The following is a 19,475-nucleotide window of genomic DNA, read 5'->3' on the forward strand; positions in this document are numbered from 1 at the left end:
GACCTGTGGGCACTTGTGCATGAAACACAAAAGGATAGTATGCAGGAACAGCAAGTGATCAGGAAGGCCAATGGTATCTTGGCCTTTATTGCAAAGTGGATGGGGTATAAAAACAGGGAAGTCGAGCGACAGCTATATAAGGTATTGGTGAAGCCACACCTGGAATACTGCGTGCAGTTTTGGTTTCCATATTTACGAAAGGATATACTTGCTTTGGAGGCAGTTCAGAGAAGGTCCACTAGGTTGATTCCGGGGATGAGCAGGTTGACATATGAGGAAAGGTTGAGTAGGTTGGGCCTCTACTCATTGGAATTCAGAAGAATGAGAGGTGATCTTATCGAAACGTATAAGATTATGAGTGGGCTTGACAAGGTGGATGCAGAGAGGATGTTTCCACTGATGGGGGAGACTAGAACTAGAGGACACGATCTTAGAATAAGGGGCTGACCATTTAAAACTGAGATGAGGAGAAATTTCTTCTCTCAGAGGGTTGTAAATCTGTGGAATTCGCTGCCTCAGAGAGCTGTGGAAGCTGGGACATTGAATAAACTTAAGACAGAAATAGGCAGTTTCTTAAACGATAAGGGGATAAGGGGTTATGGAGAGTGGGCGGGGAAGTGGAGCTGAGTCCATGATCAGATCAGTAATAATCTCATTAAATGGCGGAGCAGGCTCGAGGGGCTGTATGGCCTACCCCTGCTCCTATTTCTTATGTTCTTATGTAATCCATGGGGCGGGTCCTGCTCCGGTATTTAGCACTTTGTCATCTATTTCCGGTCGGGTGGTGCTGAGGGACGGAAATGCCCTTCGGTCGGGTCAAGCGCCCCAATGAGTCGTCAGTACCGCGCTGCCGTGTCACAACGTCTCTCCCCTTCAGTTAAAGCGGAAGGCCGCTGCGAACCAGCAAGAAGTTTAGTTAGGCCCACTGGGCCGCCAGGGAGGGTTTCGGCTGGGCCAGTGGCCTGGCACCCGAGAGGGGGGGGGGGGGGGGTGCCAGACTGCCTGTTGGCGGCCCAGCCGAACCCGTGGCCACCACTGTCGGGCGAACAATTAAAATAAAATGGAGGCGCGCTCCCCTTTAAGGGCGGACGCGCCACCCAGGCAGACACAGCTTCCTGCAGGGGGTCAGTAAGGGGGTCAGTAAGGGGGTCAGTAAGGGGGTCAGTAAGGGGGTCAGTAAGGGGGTCGGCGCCGATCGGTGTGGCGTCGGCATGTGTCCGACCGGGCGGCAGCACGGAAACCCATTCCCGCTGTTCCCGGCCCGGGGGCAATTTCGGATGGGTCTATCTGCTCCATTGCTGCCTCTTAGAGGCGGTAATGGAGTTTAAGGAGGGCAATTTCGATCCCTTGATGTCCACTTGAGTGCTGCTCTCCCAGACAAGAGTGCCAGCATTAAAGTGGTGAAGCTTACTTATACTGTTTGACTGGCAGAAGATTGGAGGTAAGTATGACTGGTTTGCTTCAGTTAAACATAATGCAGTATCTTTCCAAACTCTGCATCACATGCCTAAGGACACATTGAAGAGGTGAAGAGAAATCTATAGAATAAATGTAATTTTGGATTATGGGGACTTTCGCAAGGTACCTGTATAAAGCCAAATACAACTGCTTCACATTCAACTCGCTTTACCTAGTGCAGCAAATCCAGTGCCATCGAAGAAGGTGCCCTCCTGGACAGCAGTGTAACATCTGCCCAGGGTGAGGATGGAAACTGGCATGGTCATGTCCAGGGGCTTGTTATTCAACGTCACACTGCCAAGACAAGCAGGGATACTGTGCGTCGCCTGAAGAAACAAAAAATAAACTCGCAGACAATGAGATGGAAGTGTAATAATTCACAGCCGATTACAACTGCTTTAGCTATTTCTTGTTTAATGGGATCTAGTGTTTTCCATTATGTTTTTTCTCGCTTGCATATTATGTGGTATAATTTGGACCTCAAATGCAATGAGGTTTGTGCGTGTATTTTCCAATTGCTGAAGTTCGGATAATAATCAGCAACAGGCTCATATTGCAATCCTTAGTGAGTTCTTTTCTGGCGGATCTTAGGCCGTTAAATATACGCTTGGTTAAAAGCACCGCACAGAGGAATGTAATACGAGTGTGTTCAGCATCAATACCTGAACATCAACCACTGGAAAATATTAGCCTTTAATGTCTCTGGAATTTAGCCCTGGGTTGCTGAAAGGAGACAACGTTGAAGTAATTTACATCATTTATCAGTCACCGATCTCCCAATGCCTAATACACTCAGCAGCATTTAAACTCCTGATGAAGCAGAGTTTTCGACAACTCTGTAAGTGAACGAGTGCTACAGGGAGAAGAATTGCTCTGTGATTCCGTGATTCACATATTTTGTGTGGACATTTTGGGCTATTTTTGCGGTTCTGCTCATTTCGGGGTGGTAATGGCCGCAGGGCGGCAAAATTCATCAGCTGAGCCCTGAGTGTGAGGCGGAGAGCTAAGGGAACCATTACGCACCTCTCTTAGGCCAACTGAGCAAGCAAAAATCCCGAGCTAAACAGTCGGTCTCGGAGCGCTCTGAGGGAGGCCTATGGGGGGGGGGGAAGTAAAAAAACCTGGAATAAACCCCACCAAAAACATTCCCAATAAATAACTCACGCCAACACAACATAAATTGCAAAACCAAATAGTCACACTTACCTGAGGTCGACATTACTTACCTCACTGCGGCCGCTACAGTTTGGTACGCCCGCTTTCACAGGCGTTCCCAGCAGGGGGCGCTCTACGGAGTGCTACGGAGCGGGCGGCAGCCAAAAATCAAACCGGTGTCGCAACCAGGGGCTGTTGCACACTGGCTCGCCTCGTCTGGGCGGTAATGCTCCGTGCCCCGTCAAAACTGGCACCGAATGTCCCGGAGGGGCGCTGGAAGATGACCGCCCGCCCGAAAGTGCTTACTGCCGCCATTGCCACCCCTCCGGGACGCTAACGGGGTGCCAGAAGCCCGAAAATCCAGCCCAAAGTATTGGTACACGCTCTTGCGTTCTTGGTGTTAACGTGGAAATCAAATTTAAATGCTAGCTAGTCTGTTAATACTGATCCATCTGCTGGACGGTTGACAGTCTGGCTACCTCTGATGCTGCATAGAGCAGAACTTATTCAAGAATAGGCCAGCCCCTACACATCCATTGGTCTGCATGACTTTTAGAAACATAGAAACATTGACTTTGCTGTGTGGGGAGAAAAAAAAGATGGGTTTTCTCTGCAGTTACCAAAAGGCTACAAGGCAGAACTATTCAAGGGGCTGTGTTCCGATGTTCCAAACTCACTCTCCATAGAGTTATGGGGGAGCCGAAATTCCATGGCCATTCCAGCGGACTCCCACTGGATTTACATTGGGAATCGACCAGGAAGGTTACGTACTTTGCCAGATCCTGAGCCTAGTTTCTGCAGTATCCCCCTGCTCCCACAAGGCCATTGATGTAAGGCGGCGTGGTCCCATGGAATCGGTTTTTAAGTCGGTTCACGGACTCCCAGGCGGCCTGCAACTTCTGCGGTCTGGAGGAGTCCGTGTTCCACGTAAATGTTGAATGTGGGAGATTGCAGCCTCAATTCCATTATTTGAAGGGGCTGCTCCTCAAATTCTGTTTGCACTTCAGTCCCACGCTCCTGATCTTTGGGCATCCAGTGCGGAGGGGAGCGGGCAGGTCGGAAGGCCTCCTTGTAGGACTGCTCCTGCGCATAGACAAGGTGGCCATCAACCGGTCCGGGCGGCGTGTGGTCAAGGGGGTCATTCAGCCCGACTGCCTGCCTCTCTTCTATAGTTACATCTGAGCCAGGGTGTCCCTGGAGATGGAGCACGCGGTGTCCACCGGTACGCTCACGGCCTTCCGCGAGAGGTAGGCACCGGAGGGACTGGAATAAATTATCACCCCCGGCAACCAAATTTTAATTTGATTTAAGATTACCGTCAAAAGTTTAATTTGTTCAATGTGTCGGTTTTAGTGCCCCCCTTTAATCAGGGGGCACTTGGTTTATAGGTGCAACTTAAAATAGTTGTAAGGAGGGGCGGGCCATGGGCTTCTTAGGTTGGGGGCTCACCAGGCACACCTCCCTGACAGGGCCCACTAAAAGACAATTTTCACTGCAGCTAGCCTCCTGGCCTTGCAAAGCATGCTGGTATATAAAATGTGGTCAACTTTTAAGTTAACTTTGGCCAAGTTATAGGAGAGTTACAGCAAATATAGCACAAAATGCTGTAGTCTTACACCAACTGGGGGTCCAGGCCAGGATTGGGGCCTGGACTTCTGAAGACCATGGGCAGAATTAATTTTTATTTTTAAGGCTAGGAGGCAAGATCTCCATTTTCCAGGAAAGGGATTAGAAACGCACAGAGCACTGTAACCAGCACAATTGACCAAATGAACTCCTTTTGTGCTGAAAGTTCTGATTTCAGTTTGAGAAGTTAAGTTATGTACGAAAATGGGCTCAGTCATCCACTTCAATGTGTGACTACAAAAATGTGAGAAAAACCTTACGGCTAAAGGGATCAAGGGGTACGGAGAGAAAGCAGGAATGGGGTACTGAAGTTGCAGGAACTGCCATGATCATATTGAATGGAGGTGCAGGCTCGAAGGGCCGAATGGCCTACTCCTGCACCTATTTTCTATGTTAATCACCTGGCCATTTACACACACAAATATCGTTTATATCAATCTAACATCTCGATGTTGCACTTCATAATAATCATCTCAATTAAATACATCGAGCTTCACGTACAGAACCTCACGACTGAAGAACAATTCTCCTTTCCTCACTCCTGGGCTTTATAAAGTATTTTGCTCATCTCGGTTTGTGCACATTTGACTGAAGCATCAATTTCACAAATATAAATAGAAAACATTAGGAAGATGCTTCTTTAAAATCAAAGCATTTCTCTTTATATATAATCCCCTTTCCATTTCCTTCGCAGCCCAGCAACATCCTATTTCAGTCAGGAGTGCACGGGACAGGATGGAGACTTTTCAACGGTTGCGGATAATGCCGTTTCCTATCTGCACATTTTACTCTCCTTCCTTCCTCTTGCTCCCTTTCCCTTCCTTGAGCGACACAGATATCATCGGATGACATAGGATATACGCCGCAGAAACAGGCCATTCGGCTCAACCAGTCCATGCTGGCGTTTACACTGCATTCGATCCCAGCTCACTACTAATTAGCGGTCTTCCTGGAGAACTGGTCAGCTGCATTCTAATGGTGGTCAGCTGCACACCTCACTTAGTTCATCGGCATGGGAAGCTCTTGTTCGAATGCTGCTGTTAGGGACCGCCAGTGGTTCATACTATTGGGTAAATTCACAGCCCCAGGCCCCCTTCGAAGACAGCTCTCCATTGGGAACGTGAGGGGCGGCCGGTGAATTTAATCCCAATCTATTTATTGATCAGTGTTACGTACGTACTCCTGTTGAAGTATCTAAAGTGATAATAATGCTCAAGAATAGCATGTTAGCAAAACTATAGAAACTCTTCACCGTGTCTGACATGTAGTTATTCTTACATTTCCTATTTTCTTGGCAGCGTAGTCAAGAGGCAAGCCTCCAAGGTATAGTTTTCCTTCTACATCCAATGAGTTTCCTTCTCCCAGGGCAGAGTTGGACTCCTTCCCATCCACAATAATCATGCCTTTTCGCTTCGTATATTCTGTTTTCACCTTTGAGAGAGACGGAGGAAAAGCATAAGAGAAATAGAAGTGACAAGATCTAATTCCCGTTAGCTAAAACAGAGCTATTACAACACTAATACATAAATCTGAAATAAAAAAGCAGAAAATGCTGGAAATACTCAGCGGGTCAGGCAGCGTCTGTGGAGAGAGAAACAGAGTTAACATTTCGGGTCTGTGACCCTTCATCAGAACTGGAAAAGTTTGAGATGTAACAAATTTTTAAGGAAATGCAGGGGCACTGAAAGGGGGAGGGGAGGATAGAACAAAAAGGAAGTCTGTGATAGGGTGGAAGGTGCAAGAGGTTTAAGGACAGAAGGATGATGGGAAAAATGAGATGGTAATGGCACAAGTTAGGAAACAAAAGATGAGTCTAGATGGGGTGTGAATGGCGGTATAATTACCAGCTGCCATGGGAAAGAAAAAAAACGAAATAAAAAGTGTGTGGAGGGGGGGGGGGGGGTTGTTTAAAAAAAAGAGGGAGGAAAGGGAAAAAAATATAGGCAGAGGTTATGGTCTGAAATTGTTGAACTTGATGTTGAGTCCAGAAGGCTGTAAAGTGCTTAAACGAAAGATGAGATGCTGTTCCTCGAGCTTGTGTTGAGCTTCGTTGGAACAGTGTAGGGGGCCGAGGACGGAGAGGTCAGAGTGGGAGTGGAGTGGAGAATTAAAGTGAGAAGTGCCCAGAAGCTTGGGGTCACGCTTACGGACTTGATGAAGGTGTTCTGCAAAGCGGTCACCCAATCAGGCAGAGAAATCAAAGGCAAAAATCAAAAAGGGCCACATTATAACATAATTCTAAAAGGACAAAGAGTGTTAAAAAAACAAGCCTGCAGGCTCTGTGTCTCAATGCGAGGAGCATTCGTAATAAGGTGGACGAATTGACTGCGCAGATAGCTGTTAACGGATATGATGTAATTGGGATTACGGAGACATGGCTCCAGGGTGACCAAGGCTGGGAACTCAACATCCAGGGGTATTCAATAGTCAGGAAGGACAGACAGAAAGAAAAAGGAGGTGGGGTAGCATTGCTGGTTAAAGAGATTAACGCAATAGTAAGGAAGGACATAGAAAATAGGTGCAGGAGTAGGCCATTCGGTCCTTTGAGCCTGCACCACCATTCAATATGATCATGGCTGATCATGCAACCTCAGTATCCCATTCCTGCTTTCTCTCCATACCCCTTGATCCCTTTAGCCGTAAGGGCCACATCTAACTCCCTTTTGAATATATCTAACGAACTGGCCTCAACAACTTTCTGTGGTAGAGAATTCCACAGGTTCACAGTTCTCTGAGTGAAGAAGTTTCTCCTCATCTCGGTCCTAAATGGCTTACCCCTTATCCTTAGACTGTGACCCCTGGTTCTGGACTTCCCCAACATCAGGAACATTCTTCCTGCATCTAACCTGTCCAGTCCCGTCAGAATTTTATATGTTTCTATGAGGTCCCCTCTCATTCTTCTAAATTCCAGTGAATATAAACCTAGTTGATCTAGTCTTTCTTCATGTGTAAGTCCTACCATCCCGGGAATCAGTCTGGTGAATCTTCGCTGCACTCCCTCAATAGCAAGAATGTCCTTCCTCAGATTAGGGGACCAAAACTGCACACAATATTCAAGGTGAGGCCTCACCAAGGCCCTGTACAACTGTAGTAAGACCTCCCTGCTCCTATACTCAAATCCTCTCGCTATGAAGGCCAACATGCCATTTGCCTTCTTCACCGCCTGCTGTACCTGCATGCCAACTTTCAATGACTGATGTACCATGACACCTAGGTCTCGTTGCACCTCCCCTTTTCCTAATCTGTCACCATTCAGATAATATTCTGCCTTCCTGTTTTTTCCACCAAAGTGTATAACCTCTCACATATCTGCATTATACTGCATATGCCATGCATTTGCCCACTCAGCTAATCTGTCCAAGTCACCCTGCAACCTCTTAGCTTCCTCCTCACAGCTCACACTGCCACCTAGCTTAGTGTCATCTGCAAACTTGGAGATATTACCTTCAATTCCTTCGTCCAAATCATTAATGTATATTGTAAATAGCTGAGGTCCCAGCACTGAACCCTGCGGTACCCCACTAGTCACTGCCTGTCATTCTGAAAAGGACCCGTTTATTCCTACTCTTTGCTTCCTGTCTGCCAACCAGTTCTCTATCCACGTCAATACATTACCCCCAATACCTTGTGCGGGACCTTGTCAAAAGCCTTTTGAAAGTCCAAATACACCATATTCACTGGTTCTCCCTTGTCCACTCTACTAGTTACATCCTCAAAAAATTCTAGAAGATTTGTCAGGCATGATTTCCCTTTCATAAATCCATGCTGACTTGGACCGATCCTGTCACTGCTTTCTAGTCACGCTGCTATTACATCTTTAATAATTGACTCCAATATCTTCCCCACTACCGACGTCAGGCTAACTGGTCTATAATTTGGGAATTACAGTCTCTGTCACAGGTGGGACAGACAGTCATTGGAGGAAAGGGTGGGTGGGGAGTCTGGTTGCCGCGCACTCCTTCCGCTGTTTGCGCTTGGTTTCTGCATGCTCTCGGCAACGAGACACGAGGTGTTCAGCGCCCTCCCGGATGCTCTTCATCCACTTTGGTCGGTCTTGGGCCAGGGATTCCCAAGTGTCGGTGGGGATGTTACACTTTTTCAAGGAGTCTCTGAGGGTGTCCTTGAAGCGTTTCCTCTGCCCACCTGGGGCTCGCTTGCCCTGTAGGAGTTCCGAGTAGAGCACTTGCTTTGCAAGTCTCGTGTCGGGCATGCGGATGATGTGGCCCGCCCAACGGAGCTGGTCGAGTGTGGTCAGTGCTTATATGCTAGGCGGGAACACTGACGTTGGTACGTCCATCCTCCCAATGTATTTGCAGGATCTTGCGGAGGCAGCGCTGGTGGTACTTCTCCAGCACTTTGAGATGTCTGCTATATAGTCAATGTCTCTGAGCCATATAGGAGGGCAGGTAGCACTACTGCCCTGTAGACCATAAGCTTGGTGCCAGATTTGAAGTCCTGGTCTTCAAACACTCTCTTCCTCAGGCAATCGGAGGCTGCACTCGCGCACTGGAGGCGGTGTTGGACCTCGTCACAGGCGCTTCACAGGAGCGTTATCAAACAAAATTTAACACGGAAAGACTAAGGAGATATTAAGACAGGAGACCAAAGGCTTGGTCAAAGAGGTAGGTATTAAGGAGTACCTTAAAAGAGAATTAGAGAGACAGAGTGGTTTAGGGAGGGAATTCCAGAGTTTAGGGCGTAGGCAGCTTACATATACTAATTTTGTTACTGATTACAAGGCAACCAAGAGGGTGAAATTCCTCACTGGGTCTGTCGTTTGTCTGTCGTAACTTCGGCGGGAGAGCTACGGAAAGCCTGGAGATATTGTGTAAACAGTCTTTACCCAGGGTTTCCACAGCTCTGCTGCTGAACTTACAGCAGACAAACCCTTGTGGAAATTCACCCCCCAAGAAGATTGATAAGATTGTATTCCATCAATTTTAATATTGACTATTCTTTATATGCTTTTCATTCCTGGATACTATGTCCAGAATTATTGGTCTGAAGCAATCGATAGGAGGATGACAGTCAACTATTCTTTTGCAGTACAAGTTGCATGTAAGAAAAAGAGATAAAAGTAAGAGTTTAGATAAGCAGCGGATGTAACAACTGGACTTACTGTATGCCATTTGCCGTCATTAACAGGAGTGGGCAAAATGGCCACAGCTGTTCCTTTCCCCAGATTAAACAGGAAATGCAATCGTCCCTTCCAGAGCTGAAGGGCTGCATAGTCAATCTGATTTTGATGGGCCATGTAGTACACCAGGCCACTGGAGGCGTAGGTTCGTATATTCAGCTGGATAGCAAATCTGGGAGAAACGAGAAGCACGATCATCAATTCTTAAAATAACCATAATCTTTCAATTATAGGCTGAGTTGGTTCAGTGTTAGCCAATGACATTTGGTTTACAACACAGATAATGTTGATTCTCGTAAAATTAGATTCATATGTGCAAAATATGTTTAAGCTGCTTTTCATTTGGAGTACTCTTTTTCAAAAGCAGCGACTGTGGAAAAATGTTCAATGCAAGTCATTTGAAACATGAGATTTTCACCGTGGTATTTTACAGACTAAATTAAATACATCTTTACTGGAGGAGAAAATAAAACGGCCCCTCCCCTTTCATTTCTTCTTCACTCCCACTTCTCATCTGAAGATGCAGCTATAGTGGTCAGCCTTGGATGAATGGGTAGCCCTCTTGCCGAGTGAGTCGGAAGCTTCAAGCCCCACCCCAGAGAGTTGAGCACATAAGCTAGGTTGACACTTCAGTGAGGCACTGAGGGAGTACTGCACTGCTGAAGGCGCTGCCTTTTGGATCAGGACCCACCTGTGCTCCCAAGTGACGTAAAAGATTCCATGGCATTATTCAAAGAGCAACAGATTTCTCCCATAGTTCCGCAACCAACAACACTTTCTTTTAAATTAAAAAAAAAGCAAAGTTACGTGAGGCCTAGATAGAGTGGCTAGGAAGAACCTATTTTCCTTAGCGGAGTAGTCAATAACCAGGGGGAAGAGATTTAAAGTAATTGGTAGAAAGATTAGAGGGGAGTTGAGAACTTTTTTCACCCAGAGGGTGGTGGGGGGGTCTGGAACTCACTGATGAAAGGGTGGCAGAGGCAGAAACCTCATCACATTTAAAACGTACTTGGATGTACAATTGAAGTGCCGTGGCCTGTAAGGCTACAGACCAAGAGCTGTAACTTAGGAACATAGGAACAGGAGTAGACCATTGGGCCCCTCGAGCCCGTTTCGCCATTCAATGAGATCACGGCTGATCTGCGATCTAACTCCAAGGAAAATGGGATATGGCTGGATCGTTCTTTTTTGCCTGGGTCAGATAGAATGGGCCAAATGCTCTCCTTCTGTGTCATAAGTGACTATGATTCTGGGGTCTTTTATCTCATTGCTGTTTGTGGAACCTTGCTGTGTGCAGACTGACTGCTGTGTTTGCCTATAGGGACGACATTTCAGAAGTACTTCATCGGCTGTCTCGCACTTTGGGATATCCTGAAGATGAGAAAAGTGCGATATAAATGCAAATTAGTTTTTCATTATCTCTCTGATTGCTACTGCTGTAATCAGTGCACCTCAACTGCCCTGTCTTGTGCCACATAACCTACACCACCGAACAACACAGATCATTTATCTCATTGCTGTTTATGAGACCTTGCTGTATGAAATTGGCAGGCATGCCGTACTCCAAAAATAATTCACCGATTGTGAAGCACTTTGAGAAGGTCTGTTAATCTTATTTTCATTGCATGCTCACTGTGTTGAAAGCAAGACTGATTACATTGTCTCCTACCATAACTCACATCTTCCCATGTCCCCAAAACTGTGGAACCCCTCAACATTCCCAGTCTTACCTTTCTCTTATCATGTCTATGCATTTAAGGCAAGCTTGACATAATCTAAACTCAACTTCTTGATTTATCTCTGTTCAGCCCTGGCACTGTGCTCCGTCCGGATTTCAGAAAGTAAAATAAAGTTGTCAGCAAGAGGTGCGCGGGCGCAGGCACAGGTATGATGGGCCGAATGGCCTCCTTCTGTGCTGTATCGTTTTATGAGTGGCCTGGGAAGCACAAGTTTCCCTGCAGAGAAGTGATGACCTCCTGCCGCCGACAATCAAGCCAAGATTACGAACTGTATAGGAACCTGTGGGCCCACTGTTGCTCCATGGCATTGAGCATCAGGACATCAACTCACATTAGCTCAGAGCAAGCTATCAACATAAATACAAGTACCCACAGTGCACTGCTACAAAGTACCCACGGTGCACTGCTACAAAGTACCCACAGTGCACTGCTACAAGATGTGGGGGCGAGGCTAATTTTCTGAGTAGGTGTTAGCGTTGGGGAAGCGCACTCGCCGACAGCGAATATCGGAAAATGGAAGCCGAGCTCGCTGGGCCATCCCAATGTGTGCTTGAGGTAGGTGAGGCTCCCTGGCGTCAGAGTGTACTTGGAAAATTCCCCCAGAATGTACTTGGAAAACTCCCCCCATGACTCTGGAACAGTAGATTTCTGCGCATCTCGGTAACCTAGCAACCTAGTCAAAAGTTGCAAATACAGCCAGTTTGCACCTGATTAAAAGAATGGTTAAAGAATACTGCTTGATCACTCAGAGACTTGGGTTTGGATCCATCTCATTCTAATGGGGTTAAAGTTTCCCCTGTTGGTCTTTGCTACAATGGCCCCGAATGCAACATTTGGGATGGTCCTAATTCAATGCCTCGTAGGCAAGAATTCATAGTGCAAACCGGTATGAAATAGTCAATCTCACTCAAGGCTAGAGTAATGAATGAATGAAGTGGCAGGTGGAAAATTGTATCTGGGCAGAATGGAGCGGCTCGTTACAGATTCGAAGGATGCTTCATACCTTTTCTTCGGCAGCACCTCCTAAACCCTCGACCTTTGCCACCGAGAGAGACAAGGGCAGCAGACACAAATTGATTTTCTACTTTTTTACATTGAGAAAACAAGAGGGCCCTGGTGTATGAGCCCACTAAGCTTAAAAAGATTACAAGGGTAATTAAAAAGTAATTGCAAGAGCAGGGCAGAGGCTGGGTATTTTGTGGCGAGTTTCTCACCTCCTGCCCCCTCAAAGCCTTTCCACCAGTCAGGAGTGTGATGGAATACTCTCCACTTGCCTGGATGAGCGCAGCTCCAACAACACTCAAGCAGTTCGACACCATCCAGGACAAAGCAGCCCGCTTGATTGGCACCCCATCCACCACCTTAAACGTTCACTCCCTCCATCACCGGCGCACCGTGGCTGCAGTGTGCACCATCTACAAGATGCACTGCAGCAACTCGCCAAGGCTTCTTCGAAAGCAACTTCCAAACCCGCGACCTCTACCACCTAGAAGGGCAAGGGCAGCAGGCGCATGGGAATACCACCACGTTCTCCTCCAAGTCACACACATCCTGACTTGGAAATATATCGCTGTTCCTTCATTGTCGCTGGGTCAAAATCCTGGAACCCCTAACAGCACTGTGGGAGTACCTTCACCACACGGACTACAACGGTTCAAGGCGGCAGCTCACCACCACCTTCACTAATTAGAGATGGGCAATAAATGCCGGTGTGGTCACGGACACAAGCCTCACATCTGACACCGGCCTTCCCCAAATGCCATGAACAAACAAAAAAACCAGCAAGTGACCTGTGCTATACACGACCTGGAAGTTCTTGATCAAAGCACTGGGCGCCAAAAATGAATGAGTGCTGATTTGACACAAAAATTACCATCACGTTTGCTGATGTGCAACAACTAGAAAGTAAGGCCTTGATATTTACAGGACGGTGGGTTCAGAGTGGGGAAGGGGGGAGGAGTTGTGGACGGGAAACCCGGAAGTATGAGTTTAATGGACGTCCAGCAGATATCTACTGCAGAACGTCTTTTCAATTCTTTCCGCTGGTTTGCCAGCTGAAAACCAGCCTGATTGGCAGTCTGGTCGGGGAGGAGCGGGAATCGAGATGGTGGCCGGAGGGGAACGAGATGGTGGTTGAGCTGGTGTTTGGGGGGGGTGGGGGGAGTGCAGTCGGTGATCATGTCGCTGCAAGCAGTAAGCTTGGTGGGCTGAGGGGAAAGATTCCTGCTCCTCCTGGCCCACAGGCATTGCTGTAAAGGCTCCTATCTATCTCGTCTCCTTTAACCTCTCGGGTCCCAGCCCCCCCCAGGCCAGGGAAACCCGACCGAAATGGGTTGAAAAATAAAAATAAAAATGGAGGCCTGCATTCAGCCTCATCAAAAATCTGTGCCCGACGGCCCCGCCCCGAGAGTGCACTGAGCCCCCCCCGCTAGCCAGCCCCCACCCCTGCCACGCCCGCCTTCGTTAAGTGGGCAGGTTAACGGTGGCTTTGAAATTTTTAATATTTTAACTTCTCACCCGACCCAAACCCACCTGTTTTAGGCGGTTAAAATTACCCGACAAGTGTCGCTCGAAAATATCATTAGTTTATCCAATGGTTTGAGGACTTTCGGAGGTCCATCTTCCGTTGATAACTTTAATCTAAAATTAAGCCTCGAAGATGAACAAATTCTCCAATCCTGGGGGCTGCACAACATGACAGTGCTCTGGGGGGGGAAACGGGGACATTAACACAGCAAAACCATTCGACAGTGGGGGGGGGATATTAACATGGCAAAACCATTCGACAGTGGGGGGGGACATTAACACAGCAAAACCATTCGACAGTGCGGGGGGGGGGGGGGGGTGGGGGAGACATTAACACGGCAAAACCATTCGACAGTGGGGGGGGATATTAACATGGCAAAACCATTCGACAGTGGGGGGGGACATTAACACGGCAAAACCATTCGACAGTGTGGGGGGGGACATTAACACAGCAAAACCATTCGACAGTGGGGGGGGACATTAACACGGCAAAACCATTCGACAGTGGGGGGGGGATATTAACATGGCAAAACCATTCGACAGTGGGGGGGGGACATTAACACGGCAAAACCATTCGACAGTGGGGGGGGGGGGACATTAACACAGCAAAACCATTCGACAGTGGGGGGGGACATTAACACAGCAAAACCATTCGACAGTGCGGGGGGGGGGACATTAACACAGCAAAACCATTCGACAGTGCGGGGGGGGGCGGAAATTAACACAGCAAAACCATTCGACAGTGGGGGGGGACATTAACACAGCAAAACCATTCGACAGTGCGGGGGGGGGCATTAACACAGCAAAACCATTCGACAGAAAAGGTGCCATTTCATTATTGTTGAGGGACAAGGCCGCCCTCTACTGGTCAATGGGAGGAGAAACAGTTTTCCGCTGCCGATTCTGATGAATGAAGAGCTCCTTTGCTGACTCAGGATTACAAAGATGCTCCAGTGTCCTTTTGCACAGAGTTGTAAACTGAAAATTAGCTTCAAATGTAGATCATGGGCTCAAATGTGCCCAGTAGTTGCTCCATTTTTTTCTGGAGCAACTTGATTTTTCTGGACTATCTTAAAAATCCCCATTTTGTACATTCAATTTGCGTCAATGTAAGTGAGTTAGTTAGGATTTTTTTAGTTAGTTTAGTTTTTTTCAAAAGGGGGCGTTACCAGTCACCTATGACCGTTTTGGCCATTTAGGCCACTTTGGACAGCTAATAGTTACTCCAAACTAACTTAGGCCAGCGTATGTGGCCACTTGTGGCCGCACGGAAAACCGTTGTGGAGAGTTAAGAAATCAGCACAGGTAGGTACGTCGGAGGCCAGCAGAACTTAATGACTTGACTAAAGAATGTGACTAGGATCAAACAACGATACAGGACATCATATGACAAACTTCGCAAAGTTAATTTACTATACAACAGAAGCATTCATGGAAGCTTAAACTACAAAAATAAAAGAAGTAAAGAGACAAAACATATTTACATAATTTTTTCAAAATATCAAATAAAAAATAGAAGTACCTCCTGCTCGTAATTCTTATGTTCTCCCAGCCGCCTAAGCTCACCCACCATCATAGAAATATTTTATATCATACAGCCAGGAAATTTACTGTTTGTTTTATGCTTTTAAAGATTTTGAAAATTCAAGCAAATTTATACTGGCTATACAGTTATCACCCCACCCACCACCGCCCCCCCAGATCAAAACTCCACCCCGCCCCCCCGGATCAAAACTCCCCCCACCGCCCGCCCCTACCACTCCAAGGAAAAATGTAATTGAATGTGTGGAAAATGAACTGCCAACCTAATGACGTTTAGAATCGTTTTTCTACAAAAATACCTAGATATAACTTTTGAGATGGATTTCAAAATAGACAATTCTACCTGAATCTTTGCATGGCAATATCCTCAGGTCTTCAAGTTGTGTGTAGAATATTGACATAAAGTGGCAATAATGCAGGTAGCCAACAAAAGAACCAAGTGCTTTGGAAGAAGGCAGGCTTCTCTGTCAAACTGTGCGGGAGGCCACTCGGCCCGGGATAGGGCGGGACGCATTGGGTCCCACTCTGCAGCACGCGTACACAGGCTGGGGGCAGGAGCTACTGCGCATGCGCGCACACTCCAACGCGCATGTGCAGAGCTGCCGGCACTGTTTCTGGTGCAGGGCCCTAGCTCTGCCCCCCAATTGACTGGCGCACGCCGTACCAAGCCCTGGGAGAGGCGGCCAGGATCGGGGGAGATTTTTCAGATGCCGTTTTCAGCCCAGAAAGTCGGTGCATGTCTGGCGAGTGCGCCGAAAAAAGGGGTGGGCCAAATTTGAGCCCCATTTGTGGCCTTCACAATTATTGAACTAATACACTTACTTTCTCTTGACTGTAGTCTCATCAAAGGAGAGAATCATGTGACTGCCTTGTGTAAGTCCGAATTGGTGAACGTCGGAAATGATGGCTGGCAGTTCCTCCACTGTACACTGGGTCTGTTGACAAAAATAGCACTCCAATAAGACATTCAATATACAGGTCGAATGTCATTATCCGTATTCTCCTCCATTAGTCTCCCTTACAGCAACTCCATTCAGGACCACGAACTGGCAATTTGTGTCCTAGCCTTTGCCAATATTGTTCTGACATAGCTGCTCAGAGGTGCATGAGAATGCCCTGGGATCAATTCTCCTCCCGACTGCCTGCTCCTCCTCTTTCCCCAACCCCAGGGAAAATTTCCCCATCCTAGAACTCACCGGAGTGAGAGAATTGCCCCCAGTGGTGGAAGGGTCGATAACCAGTGGACACAAATTTAAGACGGTTCGCAAAAGAACCAGAGGAGACATAAGGAAAGATTTTTTTTACACAGTGAGTTGTCGTGTACTGGGATGCACTGCCTGAAAGGGTGGGGGAAGCACATTCAATAGCAACATTCAATAGAGAATTGGATCAATATTCGAAGGGAAAAACATTACAGGGCTATGGGGAAAGAGCTGGGGAGTGGGATTAATTAGATAGCTCTACCAAAGAGCCGGCACAGGCATGATGGGCCGAATGGCTTCCTTCAGTGCTGTACCATTCTATGATGCTATCAACATCACCCCACTTCAAGCTGAATAAGTAAAAATATTTTGAAAATCGAAAAAGATCTCAATTTGAAAGAGAAACGGTATCAGACTAATGTAAGATTAGCATTTCGACAATGAGGAAAACCATAAGTTGCCATTTTGCTTGATGGCAGCATGTGTAACGTGCTGTACATACTCAGCTGGCAGACCCTGTCACACCAGACTACTGGAGACCTGCTCTGCTGCACGGACCCAGCGCGCACACATTGCACAGTGTGGGCTGCCCCGTGCTGCCCCTGGGCCCTCGCCTCTTCTGGGCCCCGTACCCTCATCTGTCGCACCTCCGCCACGATCTCTCGCCGCCCCTCCGCCACAAACGTTCACCGCTCATCCGCCCCGACCTTCCCACTCCCCTGTACCTGGGTCCTGCCGATGTTCCTGCCCACAGCGACCAGGGTCTAGGCCACCATCAACAACGTCCCTCTAATAGTTGATATTTACAAAAAAATAATTCCACTTCTAACTAAAATAGTCCTCGTTTTAGAGTGACAGCCCGCGGCAGGTGCAGCATCACTGACTGATTGCGCACTGCCATGGCCGCAGGCTCCGTCAAAGGCCTGAGTACCGGCACCAGACGCGTCCTACGTGCGGCAAGACGAAATAATCCGAGAATAAATTAATCAATTACGGACTGATCGCCGCCTCCTCGGACACCGGACGGGCTCTCCGCGGGCACTGACCCGGCTGCACTTCCCTCACGCTCAGCGTTGGGAGTCATGCGGCGACCAGGGTACACTTTGCAGTGGACTGGCCTTTCCGCGCGCGGACAGAGAAAAGCTCTTCAAAGAGCATCTGTTCCTGGGTGGTTAATATTTAATGATATGACAAGACAGGATGGCTTGTCTGCTTTTGCCTCACACCATAGACTCAACGCTGAGTTTGAAAAGTTCCCAGGCTGTGGGATCTTTGTAAATAAAAACATAGCAAACAGGAGCAGGAGACGACCAGATGGAGCCCAGAGCCATTCAATATGGCTGCTCTTCCACCTCAACTCCACTTTCCCGTCCTATCCCCAGATCCCTTGATTCCCTTGTTTTCCACCAGGCTGGTGTGACACAATACTGGGAGCAAAGCCCAAACGCCATGGGACTACCTGCCAGAGGTGGTCTCAAAATCCTGCTCTTGTTTGCTTAGGAGTCAGGGCATTGAACGGACGAGGTTACATTGCCACTTTCATGTCGATAAGTAAGCAAAATTATTTCAAGTCAACACAGGAACCAAAATGGCAGCCTGAGCATGAAGTAATTTCATTGAGGATTTATTCGAATAGAAAACCTTTCACACAAACAGAATTGTCTACTTTGACTGAATGCATGGAGTCGACGTTACGGTATCCTTACGGTTTTCTTGCTGGAAGAGGCTGCGGTAGTGGGGGTGATTGTTTTCGCTGCCGGTTGTAGGGGTGTAATTGTCGGCTGGGGTCCAAGCGCCAAGTCTCTCACTCCTGGCTCAGGGGTTGGTCTCTCTGAAAGCCAGCAGCTGTCCAGATCAATGTTCTGGTACTTCAGAGCGCCACTAAAATCTAACAACCTGTGATCAAAGTAAGAATTGTCTTTTCAAATTACATAGAAAGCGACTACAATGACCATCACAATTTGATGGCCTGGAAGTATAATGGAGTGTCTGATACAGCTAAAAGTTTTTTTATAAAACTGAAATGTTTTGTAGTTGTCAATTTTTTTTAAAGTAAGGATGCAATTTATATATAAATGTGACTTAAAAACTAGATTTACCAGCTGCTAATATTTTAAATGGGTTGCTGCTGGCGTTAAAATAATGTTGCTAGCTTCAAGCTTCACAGTCCAAGCTTCAGTCTATATTCGAGTGTGTTTTCATAAACAGATTGTAACGGAAAGTGCCCATCACAATAGCTTTACTGTAATGAGCAATCGGGCAGGTATTATTGCTGTGATGTAACACAGTGACACGCAGCTCATGGCTTGAAAGCCATTTTGTGGCCCACACACTTCCCCTTTGTGTGTGGCCCTTGTTGCTCTGTGTGTCTCTGAGGTTTTATTCACGCCCTGCTCAAAGGTGGGATCTTGCCGGAGCTCGAATTCAGCATTTAGATTCACGAGGATGTTGCCAGGACTGGCAAAGTTTAGTTATGAGGAAAGATGGGATAGGCTGGGTTATTTTTTTTTGAAACAAAGGAGGCTGAGGGAAGACTTAATTGAGGTGTATAAAATGATGAGGGGCCGAGATAGAGTGGATAAAAAGCACCTATTTCCCTTAGCAGAGAGATCAATAACCAGGGGGCATAGATTTAAAATAATTGGTAGAAGGATTAGAGGGGCGTTGAGAGGAACTTCTTTTCACCCAGAGGGTGGTGGGGGTCTGGAACTCACTGCGTGAAAGGGTGATAGAGGCAGAAACCATCATTGCATTTATAAAGTGCTTGGATATGCACTTGAAATGCTGTAACCTACAAGGCTACGGACCAAGAGCTGGAAAGTGGGATTAGGCTGGATAGCTCTTTTCCGCCCGGCATAGACATTATGGGCTGAATGGCTTCCTTCTGTGCCGTAAATTTCTATGATTCTATGAACATAGAAACATAGAAAATAGGTGCAGGAGTAGGCCATTCGGCCCTTCGAGCCTGCACCACCATTCAATATGATCATGGCTGATCATGCAACCTCAGTACCTCTTTCCTGCTTTCTCTCCATACCCCTTGATCCCTTTAGCCATAAGGGCCACATCTAACTCCCTTTTGAATATATC

The 19,475-nt window shown here is 47.3% G+C and overlaps 1 protein-coding gene across 1 annotated transcript in view; it reads right to left on the reverse strand.

Annotated features, from left to right (window-relative positions):
- lama1 (laminin, alpha 1) overlaps positions 1 to 19,475 on the reverse strand; it is a 439,104-nt gene that overhangs the window by 14,425 nt on the left and 405,204 nt on the right. Inside the window, exons 56-60 of the mRNA XM_070895870.1 lie at positions 18,092 to 18,281; positions 16,006 to 16,118; positions 9,359 to 9,548; positions 5,518 to 5,670; positions 1,631 to 1,784 (exon numbers count right to left, since the gene is read on the reverse strand). Of these exons, the coding sequence (XP_070751971.1) occupies positions 1,631 to 1,784; positions 5,518 to 5,670; positions 9,359 to 9,548; positions 16,006 to 16,118; positions 18,092 to 18,281 (800 nt within the window). The remainder of the gene's footprint in view (positions 1 to 1,630; positions 1,785 to 5,517; positions 5,671 to 9,358; positions 9,549 to 16,005; positions 16,119 to 18,091; positions 18,282 to 19,475) is intronic.

Source organism: Pristiophorus japonicus, chromosome 1 (assembly GCF_044704955.1).
Source record: "Pristiophorus japonicus isolate sPriJap1 chromosome 1, sPriJap1.hap1, whole genome shotgun sequence".
Taxonomy (NCBI): domain Eukaryota; kingdom Metazoa; phylum Chordata; class Chondrichthyes; family Pristiophoridae; genus Pristiophorus; species Pristiophorus japonicus.